The following is a 14767-nucleotide window of genomic DNA, read 5'->3' on the forward strand; positions in this document are numbered from 1 at the left end:
GGACCATTCAACGGAGGGTGCGATAGCGCTGGACTCGGTGTCTGACTCGCCTTCCGGACGGCTTTTCTCAACCACAGAGTATATATACTCTACTCCATGGTCCACAGACAGTACTTTTATCAACCATGGCGGATGCTAAAACACAAACCCCGTGCTGCTCTATCGAGGAAGGTGAGCTTACTGACAAAAAAATGCCAGGACATTCGCATGCTAATTTGACTAGCCGACAGAATACTCACAGGACCAGGAAGTTTGCTCGAAATTGAAACTCGAGTCAGTGCTCTGAGCTGCCATCTACTCTTTGAAGGTCTAAACGCAATATAGGTCATTAACGGGAGGGTCCTGAAAGTATGGAAGAATCTCTGGCCATCCTTGCGGCACCTCTTTTTGTACTCGACCAAGAAACACGCCGACAAAGTCTATATAGTATACGAGAAAGAGCGCCACACCTACCAGGAGATATTAGAGAAGGCTGTCAAATGTTCCGCCATTTTGAGAGATGTTTACGGTATTAAGAAAGGTAAGGACATCCTGTTGTTTTTTTTTTTAGTAAAACCACCTACTCACTCACTTTCGGGGTAGGGGATCGAGTAACCATCTGCTCTCGAAATTGTCCGACTTACTTGATCGTGTTTTGGGCTTGCCGTGCGTTGCATCTCACGTCTGCTTCAAAACCAAGGACTCAATCCTGTAGCAGATATCCTGGGTGCCATCACCGCTCTTGTGAACATGTAACATTTGCTTCTGCATGCTTTTTCATTCGTCGTTTTCTGATAATACCGAAAGGTGGCTGCCATTGGAGCCGCTCCGGCACTGTATAACGCTTACAAAATGCTCACTGATCATCCTCGACACCGAGCGAGCTGACATGATCGAACCGATTGGTGCTGAGCTTAGGCTCGCATGTGGTGCGTCAAGATGTCTCGTCCTCGAGGATCACGAGGGGAAAGGTCATTGGGAAGGCATGGACGTTTGGAGTAGAGTCTTCTCCGAATACGATGGAGATATTGGCTCGGTGCTGAATGACGATCCTCAAATTTCACCTGAAGATAACGCAATGATTATCTTTACGTCGGGGACCACTGGCTTACCAAGTACGTAGTAGCTGAACCTGTTGCACAGCTCATCAATGACGTTGTTCATTCAAGAGGGTGTCTTGAGCACACATCGTGCATTCTTGACTCCCTTATTTGATGTATGTCCTCTTTTCTGTGAACTATTTCGTCGAGCTTATGAATCGTACTAGATAGCTTTGTTGACAGGGAGAGACCGCCTTCGACGAGGCGAACCACTCCTTCAGGCACCCAGTGCAGGTCCTCAGGAAGGTTTCCTGTTTCCAGGGATGTTGTCACAGGCTTCTTTCATCCTCGCGATTGTAAGACTGGCAGCCGACATGGTAACGAACCAATATTCACCCATTTTCAGATGCACTGTGCTGTTCAAGGATTCAAGTTTGTTTTAACACGCACATTGAATGTACATGAAGGCAAGAATTGACTTCGTTCGTGTTTAAAGGTCTCATTTTTACTCAATAGTTGCAGCTGCAGAGTAATTCCATCCTTTTCATTCGGTACTGCTTTCTTACTTGCTGACTGATACTTCATTCTAGACTGTGTAAAACAGAGAATGTCATTCGGCTCGCCGGGTCCGTATCTATGTTTTCGTGTTCGCGTTAGTTAACGGTGTTGCAGTTCACCTTTAACCATTAGAGAGCTCGCTGAGAGCGCGATATGCAAAACTTCGATAAAAAGCATATCATATGGAGGTACCCCCGTTGCACCGTCTCACCTTCAAAGATTTAGACAAGCATTTCCCCTCGCTACCGTGTAAGTGCGTCCCAGTCGGTCCAATAGCCGGCACTTATTCGGGTTATCTTGTAGCTTTCAAGTATATGGTCTAACCGAGACGAATGCCGCCGCGGTAGGCTTCGGTGAGGAAATTCTTTCGTAAACAGATTACAGCAGAGGCCTGATCTGCTCCCAGGTGGACCGGATTACGATGCGAGGCCAGATAGCTGGTTAGTCTGTTTGTTCTGTTTCTCTCGTATTTAAACTATTTCGATTGCAGTGGTTTCGTGGCTTCTGTCAATGAGATTCTGATAATGAAAGATGGTGCTAAAGCTGCGCCGGGAGTGGTGGGAGAGATTTGGCTTCGCGGTCCAAATGTGATGAAAGGGTATTACGGCGATGAAGGTTGGTTCCAAGATCGTTTATCTCATTGGTACACAGGCTTACACTTTTGGAAAACGGCTGCAGCTACTACTGATAAGGTGGGATCCCTTATTTACAGGTGTCTATGGTGACTGAACTTCTGATACAGGTCCTTACTAAAGACGGATGGCTGATGACCGGTGATCTTGGACGAATTGATGAAGGTGGTTATGTTTACATCACGGACAGGATCAAAGATATCATCATCAGGGCTAGTTATAACGTTGTGAGTGCCATTGTAGTACGTTATACAACTCTCAGTGATGGGCGAATTCATAGGATTCCGTTTTCGTCGAGAATGCCCTGTACACCGAACCGGGGGTATTGGAAGCGGCAGTAGTTGGCGTACCTGACGAGTATGCGGGGGAATTGCCTGTAGCATTGGTGACCCTCAAGTCTGGGTATGGTGGATTAGTCGACGAGGAGAAACTCACGGCAACTGCCGAGAAACTGTAAGTGTATCCATCTTCCGGTTCTAGCTTTCCTCAAAGTAATCGGTCTGGAAAGGTTACCCAAATATGCTGTTCCGGTGATGATTATTCTGTATAATCATGGATTTGGTGAGTACGGTATTGCTTAACTGAAGATGGTTCTGAATCAGAGATTGGGCACAGATCACACAGCTTCTGGGAAGATTATCAAAGGTCCGTTAAAGGTCATAGCCCAGAGGGAGTGGGAAAGAGGTCGAGGAAAGAATAGGCCAACCTTCAAGATATGAAATACTTGGAGCGGTGCTGTTCGTTCGGCGCTTGTGAATAAATTATATGCGGCTTTACCGAAGTATGAATTGTAAACATCCTCGTACGGTATATAGCATCTTATAAGGTAACCTGAGCGGTCAAAGCTTGCCAAAAATGATATGTTAGTATCTGCTCTTGGTTCTTAATCGGGAGGATCGAACGAACTTGTATTTCATCCAGATTATACAACAGGACTGGCGACACCAGACCTCAACTAACGCCCCCGAAATCATACCTCCTCACCAAACGGTGATCTCATCAGCAGAGCCCGCCAGGCGTGGCAAGAATCCGGGGATGTCCAATCCAGCTAGGCGCATATCCGAAGAGCCGGTGGGTTCACCCACCACGACACCACCTGGTCGACATGGCTCAACCTTTCACAGCATCGTTGCCATACCTCACATGAGACTGTCGATCCTGGCCTATCTGCCAGGATACTCACCCCGCTCCTGTAGAACCAACGACATGCTCATACGGTACTAAGCATGGCGAAAGAACGTGTGGTCGCGGGTGTCCACGCTTCGCGTCCCTACGAACCTTCCGGATATGCTACAGCCTTTCGTAGTTTTGATTTTTCGTTGACTGGCTTGATCGGTCTGAGACTTGGAAAAGAGGCTGTGCAAACGACTGCCTAGTGATATAAAATCGAATTGATACAGCAGGAATTGTGGTGGAAAAACTTGGGATAGCGAATAGCGATGTAGCAAGTGTTCAAAGGCTAAGGTACAGGAAAGATCCTTGCTTCAGGTGAACATTTTATCGGGCGTATCTGTTTCATCTTTTCTCCATTTCCTTCCCTAAGCGAGATGAGAGAAAAGTAATTGCAGGAGATGAATCCACGTACCTTCATAGACTGAGTCCTGCACAGCATCAGTCGAGATTTGCATCGCTCTGCGTCTTGGTCTACCAGAGCTTTGGTCTTGGAAAGTTCAGCTGTACGAGGACTAATAGTCGGACAGACGTCGATTAGGATACCAAAACAGACGTACTTGGTGAGAGTTGGATGCTGGACTCTTTCCAGACGGAGTCTATCAGTCCTTTAACTGCTGCTTGGTGTCGTCTAGCGATGCAAACTTGGGTTTCAAAGGCGATGTAACTATCGCGTAATCCACTGGCTGTAGCAGTTTGGGCTGTAGAAGCCAGAATGAAGTCGCCCATGGGTCCTGCCTGGTGGTGTCCTGAAATGCAGTTGGTATCTACCAGACATTCCGTGGACGCTGAGGAAATTGGAGACATAGTCGAGACCTCAGACAAGTAGTGGTTCGAAAACATGAGGGGGCCTAGCGAGAGACAGCATCTCATAGAGGAGCTGTGGAGCACGAGAACATGCTCATTTTGGTTTCAGTATACCTGAGATTTTCAGCAGAGAGTTGGAGTGACGCGTTGAAAGGAGACGTACTAGTATTGGTACCCAGATTTCCGAGGTCTCTGCTATATGAAAACGGGCCATTGCTTGGGAATCATGTACAGCGCCATACTCGAAAATAAAGAGCAGAATTGAAGCTCCCCTGGTCGTTGTTGTCGCTGCCAGGGCCGGTGTCGGAATCGTTACTGCGGTCTTGAAGGTCGTCTTCAAGTCGTTCGTGACGACGTCATAAGGGCCGCCACCGGCTACGCGAGCACGTGATCAGCTTGTGCATGGACCACGACTATCCTTATGCCTTCCATCTGCCGAATCCTTCTAACCATCACCATGATGGGACGTGCTGCTCCTTTATTTCTCGAAATAATTGCCGAAGTCTGTCTGTGCACTCGAAATGAGGGACAGAGTCACAGATCACCATTCAGATCAATCCTCGCAGCGAAGGACTGAAATGGGACTTCCGGAATCAGTCGTCGGTATACACAGTAAGCAAGTTATCTTCTAGGGGATATCTTCCGTGCTGTTTTGTTAATCTTTCTTGATAGATATCTACCGCTTCCCATCTTGCTTCTATGACGTGCGCGCAACTTTGTATTTTCGTAAATCTACTTCCTCGCCTTCCTCGTCGTCAGACTCCTCGGGCACATCCAGATACTCATTATACACACCAAAACACGTACCATCGTTGAGTTATCGTAGACAGACCGAACGTTGGGAATTGGAGGTAAGACACCTTCTCGGCATCCTGACCGCATGGTGGTGAACTTGTTTAGCGTTCGTTGCTTCTTAGGCAGAATACTGGAAAGGATGATTGGGAGTCGTCGGATACAGGTAGCGAGGTCGAAGGATGCCATAGGGAAGACAGGATTTGTTGTGGGACCAGGGACGCAACTAGGTTTCGTCCTTAGTGGACAGACAGCCAGTTCGATGTCAAGCAGCCCTCCTTGGCAGCAAGCTGCGCCACTTTCGACAGTAACGGCGTTGGTCGACTTTGCGCGCATGGACCTTGCTTCGATCCGCCCGCATTGCGGCATATCTGGCATCTCCTGCGTACCAACTGCAGCAAGGAGCGGAGGACGTCGAGGGAGTCGTAGCGCACACACCATTGCACGGAGGCGCGGTCACCACATACAGCGGGTAAAGACAGATGGAGAGACGGAAGCATCAGTAATTGCAACTCGGAGGCTAGTACCTGGAGACGGCACTATGGGCAATGCTAAGCATGCGACGCATAATGTGAGGTACGTTACTATATCATTTCCTCTTTTCAGTTCTCATCCTTTGCCTAGATGACTGTGAACATACTACCAAGGGTTAATCGATAATCTTGCAAGTACACAGTACGAGTACTACACGAGACTCTGTTACACGAAAATCCTTGAAAGCACTTTGCGACGCTATCTATGCTCCCCCATCCATATCCTCGGTACACGTGAGAGCGAGATGAACCAGTAATATTCTATTTACATACGCAGATGCGTCCTTTCAAATCATCATCGAGTATGCCGCCTAGAGCGCACGGAGAGAAGAGTATAGTGCGAACAAATTCACGCTCGTCAAAAAATGATATGTTAGTATCTGCTCTTGAATCGTAATCGGATGGTATTTAACTTACTTGTTCGTTATCCAGAATCTACAACAAGACTGGCGACACCAGGCCTTAACCAAGGCCCTCGAAATCGTACCTCCTCACCAAATGGTGATCTCATCAGCAGAGCGCGCGGTAATAGATTGTGTCAGCTGTTGGCGTCGTGAGATGCTTGCTGTCAGCTTCGGCTAGGAGCTCTGCAGAGGTAGAAGATGGGAGTGACGTGAGGAATAATAGATAGAATGTAGGAGGAGCAAGAAGGGCCAGTAGAGAACAACTGCATTACTTATATATATGCAGGACATTGGAGTCAGTCGTGCCGGCGGGCTGCTATGCCGGGCGCGGCATATCGGCATCGTACCACCACCTTCCTCCTTGGGAGCAGGCTTTCACCACCTTGACGATGATGACATTGGTCGACTTTGGGCATGCGGGACTGGCTTTGATTCGACCGCATTGCTCCTCATACCAGTCGATGGCTGCGCATATCCGGCATCTCCTGCACACCAACTGCAGCAAGGAGTCGAGGACGTCGAGGGTGTCGTAGTAGCTCACCGTTGGACACGAGTTTGACATGGAAATCCTCAGGCCTTCACATGCACATCCCCAGCTATCACCACCTCTGCCACATTCACTCGCTTCCGTCGCTCGTCAAAAGGCTCACATCTTTCATGTGTATCTAAGGTATCTCGGCTTGTTCGACGCCTCAAATGCTAGGGTATACAGGGTTCATCAATGATATACAGCGGGTAAAGCGACCTCACTCCGAATCCCGATCGTCCCTTGCAGGAATCTGTTTCTCCCTACTGAATCGCCTCCTTCCCGCACAGCCATGGATGTTCCCTCAGACGATCTCCCTTCGGCGTATCATGTCTTCTTCTCTCCACATAGCCATGACTGTCCTCCAAAGTGCATAAAAAGGCTGCGCAAGAAGCCCAGGGAGTACTACTGCAAACGACTATTTTCCAGACCCGCATTCTCCTCCTATTCTCCCTGCCCTCCTACCACGGTTTTACATTATTCGTGCGGCTCTGGGGTGGAGGTCACGTCCCAGTCAGGTCTTTCGTAGAGGCAGGAGCGACTGGGGGCACTATATTAGCGCTACCACTAGCGCTCGAGTACCAACACCAGCCTAATCGGTCCGAGATCCCTGTATAAGTACTCCGGAGCCTAGATCCATCCCTCTGTGCTTTTCATCATCATTGAGATTACCGCTTGACCTCCGCAATTGTTTATAGATACCACGTACCTCAATCTCAGGTGTAAAGAAGCTCCCTCCTCCGTGATTGCTATCTTACTTCACTCCAGTTGTCGCATACGAAAGAATTCATCACCTCGGCTTTGAGCACAACAAATGATTACACTGGTGTTTCGTGCGAGACGAGATCAAAAGCCAAAGCTGTAATTAATCGGTCCTTACGTTAACTTTCCCGTCTACAGACTGGAAGACCTTACGATCGACTCATGCTTTCCATCAGCCATCCTCCTACTGATTGGAGCGCTTTTTAAGTAGACAGGCGTCGCATCGTGATTGAGCGCGCGCAAAGTTGAGTGTTTCTTTTTTGTAAACAAATATTATTGCTTATATGATCCCATCGAAGTAAGAGGTTGAGTAAACTACTATGATAGTCCTTGAAGAATACTCGGTTCTGCTTTCAAAACTCCGAGCAGTTCTTTTCTGAGAACCTTGGTCTGTAGGCGCTGATCCGTCGAGATTCGACTTCCGCTTCTCCACAACCGGTCTCAGAGCTCAAACGTTCATCCTGCATCCATGACGGGCCCAACGCACTGGAAGCCGCGCTGCTCTATAGAGGAGGGTACGTTCATCCTACCAGGGTTTCCACGCGCTGATTCGAACACTACGTTTACTAGCTGACACAATACTCACAGCACCCGGAAGTCCGCTCGAAATTGAAACACAGGTGAGCCGCCAGCATTTCAGCGCACCTGCGCATGATTTGAATGCGATATAGGATGTCGACGGGAGAGTATTGAAAGTCTGGAAGAATCTCTCGCCCTCCGTACGAGCATTCTTCTTACATGCTACCAAGGAGCACGTCGGCAAAACCTGTGTGGTATACGAGAAAGAACGCTACACCTTCCAGCAGATGCTAGAAATGGTCGTCACCGCGGCTATGTTTAGAGACGTTTACGGTGTTAAGAAGTGTAAGGAAGTCCCGCTGCTTTTCGATTCTGCCAGTCTACTCACCTCCAGTACAGGTGATCGCGTCGTCATTTGTTCTCGAAACCTTCTGAGTTACTACACTGTGTTTTGGGCTTGCCGTGCGTTTTACTGTGATTCCTCGACAAATGGAGATCATTACTGAAGATTGCAATGCAGACCTTCTGTGCGCTGTCACTGCTCTTGTGAACGCGTAAGATCTGTATTCACACGTTCCCAGACATAGTGTTCTGATCCGCGTAACAGGTGGCTGCCATTAGACCCTCTCAGGCATTGTATCACACTTACGAAATGTACACTGATCCCGAACGAGCGGAGCAGATCGAGCCAATAGCCGCTGATCTTAAACGCGCATCAGGCGCCTCCGGATATCTTGTTCTTCAGGATCATGAGGGAAAAGGCCACTGGGAAGGCTGGGACGGTTGGAGCGAAGCATTCCTCGAGTATCGTAAGGATCCAGGAGAAATACTACGCGATGATCCTCGCATCATACCGGAGGATAACGCGACGATCATCTTTACGTCGGGAACCACTGGCCTTCCTAGTACGGTTTTTTGATTTATCTGTCGATGGTTCTATTGCAGAGGGCATCCTGAGCACACAGCGAGCGTTCCTGACGTTTTTTTTCAACGTGTGGTCCATCTTCTGTGTGGTATGCTTGCTCTCATATATGTCTCGTCAGTCAGCCTCCACCGTCGGAAGAGACTACATTCGACGAGGCGTGCCGATCCCTTCTTCGCTCGCGTCAGGCATGAATAATGGGATCTTGCTTTCATCACCGCTGTTCCATGCCACTGGGACCAGCGCGACTGTAAGGCAAAGTTCATACAAGTAAGCAGGACCTGATCTATCCTTAGCTCACCGGTGCCTTTTATGGAACGAAGATGATCTTAATGATAAAATGGAATGTAGCAGAAGGTGATCTCTGACTTCATCACCGTTTTGACCATCTTTTTAACACTGGTTTTCGTAGCTGTAAGGTAAATCCGTCCTCTGCCCTTTGAGGTGGAAGCATATTCAACGACGCGACTACAGATTGTGCAAGGAAGAGGGTGTAATCTCTTTGGGTGGGTACGTCGATACCTGTATCATGGCTGGGCCAGCTGACTATATCGCAGTGTTCCATCGCTTATAACCGACCTAGCCGATAGCCCGTTGTCTGGTTCTCCCATAGAAGTGATCACAATCGGAGGGGCTCCAGTCGCGCTGTCTCTCCTTCGCAGGTCGAAAGAAGCCTTTCCACATGCAACGCTGTATGCTTTCGCTCTACCTTCCTATTCCCAAGAATAATAATGATTTTACATAGCGGACAAGGCTATGGTTCCACCGAGACTAATGCGACATCAGTTGGTTTCTGTGAGGGATACCCTTCTCAAATAATATTTCCAGGAACCTAATTTGTTCCACCAAATGGACCGGATTATGTGGCCAAACCGGACAGCTGGTTAGTCCACCGAGTCTTGGGTAATAAAGATTAAGCTGAATACGATCTCAGCGGTTTCATAACGCCTGTTAATGATATTCTCATAATGAAAGATAATGTCAGAGCTGCCTCGGGGGTGGTAGGGGAGATATGGCTTCGTGGACTGAATATGATGAAAGGGTACCGCAGAGACCAAGGTTTGTTTCGGTGTGTACGGTGTTCTTAATGAAACGTGCTTCCATAGCGGCTACTGACAAGGTATGCGAAGGATAGCTTACTTACATGTGTTCGAAGGCTCATCGAAATGGGTTCTGACTATAGATGGATGGGTAATGACCGGAGATCTTGGTTGCATCGATGAAGAAGGATATGTCTACGTTAAAGACAGGATTAAAGACATCATTATCCGTGGTGGGGAGAGCGTTGTGAGTAACCTGCTATATCTTGCTATAACAGGCTAACGGTTCGCAGGACTCGGTTTCCGTGGAAAACGCCCTGTATACCGAACCTTGTGTTCTCGAAGCGGCTGCAGTGGACGTCCACGATGGGAGTGGCTGGCGCCGGATGGAGAGCTCTACCTGATGAAAGGCTGGGCGAGCTAGTGACCGCATTGGTCACTGTCAAACCCAGGTATCACGGAAAGCCCAGCGAGAAAAAGCTTTTGGAGACTGCAAAGAGACTGTGAGTGGTTGTGCCCAAGTTTAATTTGCGGTAGCCCCTCAGCTTATGTAGGTTACCAAAATTCGCAGTCCCGATAATGATTATCTTGAAGGATGGGGAGTTTGGTGAGTATCTGTATATGCCCTATGTGTCCAGTCTGAGACTTGGGCAGATCATACACCCTCTGGGAAGACTGTCAAGGCGCAGTCACGGATAATTGCGCGGAAAGAGTGGTTACGTAGAAGGAAGGAAGATACGCAAATGGACGAAGCGAAATCCAAGTTGTAAGATTGCAACATGTCGTCCGATTGTAGTCAACCCGTTTATCATCAAGGGGACCACGTCATTCAATAAGCAGAAAGCCCATAGATTTCATTCGGCATCCCAACGCGGTTTGATGCAAGATGACGACGAGTCTTAAGAAGCTTGGCGGTTTATGTGGCGGATACGGGCACTTGGGTCTTGTATGGATAACTTAGTGAGTACCCCTTTATTGCCATTACAACAGGACTCAGCTGTGCTTGCAGTTCATCGCAAATGCTTCGGTCCACCCAGACCTTCTCGTCGGTTCCGAGTCCTATGAATATAGGATACTCGGTTATTATGCTGTCATGAAACCCCGTGGGAAATTCTATTCGTGGAATCAGTGATGGCGGCATTTGCCGTCCCACCCCGTTTCTTCCTCTGTGGGTCTCTCGTGGGAAATTTTCTATTCGTGGACGGCAATTCCCGCATTTTTCTGGCTCCGTGTTTCGCCCTTGTGCTACGTCACATTCCCTCTAGCCTGCTTCATATCACCGTTTTGTTTTCTATCCTTTATGTTCTGTATTTTCTTTTTCAGTAACAGCTTGACAGAAACTGTCAGTGTTCGGTCCGTGGTTTCTTCCACCATGGCAACTTGAATCTTGGGATAAACTGCAGCTCTGCCTCTAGATTTTTTTTTTTTCAAATTTCTGCTGCTGTTGTTGGAATATAAATATTACTTCTATGGTCACTAAAGAGTCGAGCTTAAATCACATGCTGTATCCTCAATATTGTGATACTCACCTGCTTCCCAGCAACTGATTTTATTTGTCAGGATCTTGTTCGATTCTCTCACAGGTGATCTGTTAGATTTGTTCACATCTCTATATCTGCTATGAAAGATTAGCCCATTGATGCATAGAATGTATGATTGATATCACAGATCTTGGACTCATTTTCATCAAATTGAACATTTCAGGAGTGCTGATTGTGATTTTCAAGGAATCTGGCATTTCTACTCCTGACATGAAGTTTCAGCAATGTATCGCATTGTTCTTGAAATAAATTTCCCTGACAGGACCATCAGATCACTATGCACTATCGTATATAAAACGACTCATGGGTTCATTATTTCTACACAAACATCCTTTGAACCCAAACTAGTCTAAGTCACAGCTTGCTCCACAATGCCTTTCAAATCTGCCAAGCACATAATTCTTGCATCCTACCACACCATTTGGTATGCCGTCTCTTCAAGCACTGTCCACATAGCAATGCTCATGACCTTTCTAGTAGCACCCTCAAGGGATGGTCAACTAGATTCCCACCTCAAAGCTCTGTCATTTATCCTCTTTCTCATTGGTTGATTGGTGGTGGGAAGTGGCATCAAGTTTTGAATGTTTTGAAGGGGATAGACTGACAGGACTTCCTTTGGAGAGGTCCAAGTCATAGCACATTCAAACAAGCTTGCCACTTCTTAGACGTGTACACTGGCATCGTTCAGTCAAAGAGGGCTCAATCCTTCTGCTTTGATTTTTCTGGATGAACAGTGAATTCCTTTTAGTTCTCCTGCTCTTAAACTTCAGCTCACATTAACAGGACACAGATGCATGATTGCCCTACATATAGCACAATCTGACAGTCACGCTCCTCAGCACTGCATACAGTACCCACTCATTAATTACTGCCTTCGGAGAGCATGTAAAGAAGGTCATCAAAGTGATGGTACTTCATGTGGTTCCCAAAATCTGATGGAATGATTGTCTGTATGCATGATAAGCATTTCCACCACATATATTTGATAGCCTCTGCTGATACTAACTCTAAGCACTTTATGCTGCACAGATGTAGCTCTAGTACAAGAACTTTGCAACTAGGAAGTCGGTCTCAATCTATCGTTGTCGAGTGTTGACTTGCCATGGGAGAAACTAATACTCTTCGCATGACCATGACTGGCACTATATATCCCCCCAGTCCTGGGATCTCACCTCAACCACTGATATTTACCTGAGCTTTCTATCTCATTTGCAGTCTTCACTGTGGTGTCTCTTCTTTGTGTGATGTTAAGACAGGCTGAATTGCAGGTGCACACTTGTACAAATTTGAGGCTACCTTGGTAGAATTTTAAGTAAAGCTGCTATACATCTCTTGAGTAAGAGTTTGTTCTGCTGTCTGGTTACAATCAGTGCTGACCAGTGAGTGTTCCTCTTAGCTTGTTCGATGGTGACAGAAGACCTCCAATTTCAATTGTATTGATGCTGCCATGCTCTAGGTATATATTCCTGCCCAGGTTTACCCTTCTTTGACCTAAAACTCTGTATTTCTCATGCAGCAAGATATAATGACATCTTGACATATTCAAGAATAAAGTCATCAGGTAATAGGTGGCAGGCCAGAGGATGGCAGGTATGTACATCATGTTTGGCTAGTATCATTGTTCTGGCTAATATGCCATCTGATGTTGTAGGAATCCCTGCTGTTTTTGCTAAGGTCAGTACCTCTTTGTTTGCACTATCATGGTCATAATGTCCTGTGATATTAGTGTGATTGTGGGTGATGCTTTACATGGATTTTTCAGAATTATTAATCTGACATCTTCTGTTTTGTTCAAGCTCTTGGCTCCAGTACCAGCAATATAGGTCATATTACCATCATTTCTATCATAGTTTCTGACTTTGCACAAGTTACTGAATTGACAGGATTGTCATACAACACATTGTTGTGACTGCAGCCTATTTACGCGTGTAATTTTGCAATCTAGAGTGTTTTACATGCATACTGAGATATAGTGAGCGAGCGGACTAAAACTACGCGTCGACACTAATGCTATGCAGTGCAATGATATGGAATATAACTTATGGCATAAGAAGCAATGGGATTCTAAACAGGACTTAGTCACAGCACTGTACCTGATGGGCATGCATGATGAGAAGGCCAAACCCTATACCCAATGCCTTAGGCTCTAACTTACAAGCACACTCGCGGGAGCTAGGTAAAACCTTGAAGATTGCACTGACACTGAGAACACTTAGCATGCTTGCTAACTGTGATGCATCGTACCTGAAAATCCAGGAAAATCCTTAAGTGAGATGACAGATATCATCGGCACGAGCTTGGGCAATGGGCTTTGGCCGAAGTCTGCGAGCCCGCATTCCATTGTTCTGAGTCCCATTGTTCGAAGACTCACTTGTTGCCATGTCTATGAGAAGCCTCTGTGAATCCAAGAAAGAAGTCCTGAACGACATATGCCAGAACTGATAGTTCCGTGCACCTAGACCTGTCGGTCGCTAGAGAACAAGCCTGCTGACATGCGTGCAACGTGTTCACACATGTAATTTTGTGAATTCTAGGAATGCAAATGTGTGTGTGCCCCGTGAATAATATTAGAGTGCATGTAAGGCATAGAGCGCTACACACTGAGGCAGAAAGCACTATAATAAAAATAATATGAGTAGAGCACATGGCTTAGACTTAGAATGGCACACTTGTGTCATTTAAGTGTGCAGTCTCAGTGCTTATACACACACACTGTGCCCTCCTCTGCAGTGTATCACTCAATTAAATTCACTGAAGATAATATATTGAAGGTGCTTTGCGCTACATTGATCTATGACGTGCAAACCCTGCCGATCCGGCAATCACCGAGAAATGTCATCCTGAACGAAGAATCAACAAGTCCAGATACTCTAAGGAGTTCTCGGCCGGAGAGAAATAAAACCCGCTGCCCATATGAAATATTAAACTAGAAATGGTTGCGCGGCAACCAATAAAATAAAACTCACTCACTAGATAAGTTGCGTGGCACTGTAATTAAATCTGCGGAGCCAATAAGAAGACACATGCCACATGGCATGACAAGGCTAGGCCTTGCCAAGTGGAGAAAACAGCGGTAGCACGCGCGCCGACACAGAGTGCTGAGTAAAATAATGATTACTATCACTATGGCTGACGCGGCATGCAAGAGAAGGGAGTCCGAGGTGGAGCGTTGTCTATTTTCAGTATTTACATTTCATATAGTTAACGGTAAATATAAGAGCAGTAGTTACAGGTAGTTAGCAAGTTTTCAGACCCCCGCAGTTGTACTACGAAGCAGCACGCTTAGTGTATGATGAAAGGATTTTATTTGAAGCTTCGAGCAAGAGAGTATTATTGAACTTAGAATTATTTTGAACACTTTGAGAGCTTGTGAGGCACGCCTTGCTCGAGCATGCTTGATTTGTTCAAGTAAAGTACAGTAATTGATTGCGCTCTACTTAGAGAATATTGTATTGTGATAACTTGAATGTGCATTTGTGTTTTTGGAACTTGTTTGTGAATTCCGAGTTATTGCAAGTGGCAGAGGTTTGAACCCTTTGGCT

The 14767-nt window shown here is 46.7% G+C and overlaps 3 protein-coding genes across 3 annotated transcripts; 2 read left to right on the plus strand and 1 right to left on the minus strand.

Moving 5' to 3' along the window:
* Nucleotides 1-30: 30 nt before the first annotated feature.
* EV420DRAFT_629950 (uncharacterized protein) lies at nt 31-3039 on the plus strand. Its single transcript, XM_060482849.1, has 19 exons — nt 31-171; nt 224-273; nt 325-520; nt 583-645; nt 698-731; nt 787-1094; nt 1149-1195; nt 1247-1375; nt 1426-1492; nt 1612-1645; nt 1692-1826; nt 1881-1930; nt 1984-2017; nt 2068-2192; nt 2256-2269; nt 2320-2436; nt 2490-2662; nt 2718-2770; nt 2825-3039. Exons 1-19 carry the CDS (start codon nt 126-128, stop codon nt 2926-2928), a joined length of 1779 nt encoding a protein of 592 aa, XP_060328234.1. The 5' UTR covers nt 31-125; the 3' UTR covers nt 2929-3039.
* Nucleotides 3040-3347: 308 nt separating this feature from the next.
* On the minus strand, nt 3348-4520 carry EV420DRAFT_1557437 (uncharacterized protein). The gene is made up of 4 exons (XM_060473694.1): nt 4350-4520; nt 3940-4300; nt 3795-3883; nt 3348-3747 (listed from the first exon to the last, which is right to left on the minus strand). Exons 2-4 carry the CDS (start codon nt 4250-4252, stop codon nt 3694-3696), a joined length of 456 nt encoding a protein of 151 aa, XP_060328235.1. The 5' UTR covers nt 4253-4300; nt 4350-4520; the 3' UTR covers nt 3348-3693.
* A 3152-nt stretch (nt 4521-7672) lies between these two features.
* EV420DRAFT_1645421 (uncharacterized protein) lies at nt 7673-10454 on the plus strand (the record flags this gene model as incomplete). Its single annotated transcript, XM_060477780.1, has 18 exons — nt 7673-7718; nt 7774-7823; nt 7875-8067; nt 8122-8184; nt 8243-8268; nt 8330-8627; nt 8668-8714; nt 8766-8894; nt 8941-9001; nt 9057-9063; nt 9119-9154; nt 9202-9336; nt 9390-9439; nt 9801-9931; nt 9978-9983; nt 10039-10187; nt 10239-10291; nt 10339-10454. The coding sequence occupies 18 exons, from the start codon at nt 7673-7675 to the stop codon at nt 10452-10454; spliced, it is 1596 nt and encodes a 531-aa protein (XP_060328236.1).
* Nucleotides 10455-14767: the final 4313 nt, after the last annotated feature.

The sequence above is a fragment of the Desarmillaria tabescens genome (genome assembly GCF_030435595.1).
Source record: "Desarmillaria tabescens strain CCBAS 213 chromosome Unknown EV420scaffold_29, whole genome shotgun sequence".
Classification (NCBI taxonomy): Eukaryota; Fungi; Basidiomycota; class Agaricomycetes; order Agaricales; family Physalacriaceae; genus Desarmillaria; species Desarmillaria tabescens.

Excerpts from the sequence above, each read along its gene's own strand:
- EV420DRAFT_629950 (XM_060482849.1), top strand. The coding sequence starts at position 126 with ATGGCGGATGCTAAAACACAAACCCCGTGCTGCTCTATCGAGGAAG. Across the intron at positions 1,376-1,425 it reads CTTCTTTCATCCTCGCGATT|ATGCACTGTGCTGTTCAAGG; the intron begins GTAAGACTGGCA and ends ACCCATTTTCAG. Across the intron at positions 1,646-1,691 it reads AATGTCATTCGGCTCGCCGG|TTCACCTTTAACCATTAGAG; the intron begins GTCCGTATCTAT and ends ACGGTGTTGCAG.
- EV420DRAFT_1557437 (XM_060473694.1), bottom strand. The coding sequence starts at position 4,252 with ATGAGATGCTGTCTCTCGCTAGGCCCCCTCATGTTTTCGAACCACTAC. Across the intron at positions 3,884-3,939 it reads CAGCATCCAACTCTCACCAA|CTGAACTTTCCAAGACCAAA; the intron begins GTACGTCTGTTT and ends GTCCTCGTACAG. Across the intron at positions 3,748-3,794 it reads GCAGGACTCAGTCTATGAAG|GGAAGGAAATGGAGAAAAGA; the intron begins GTACGTGGATTC and ends CATCTCGCTTAG.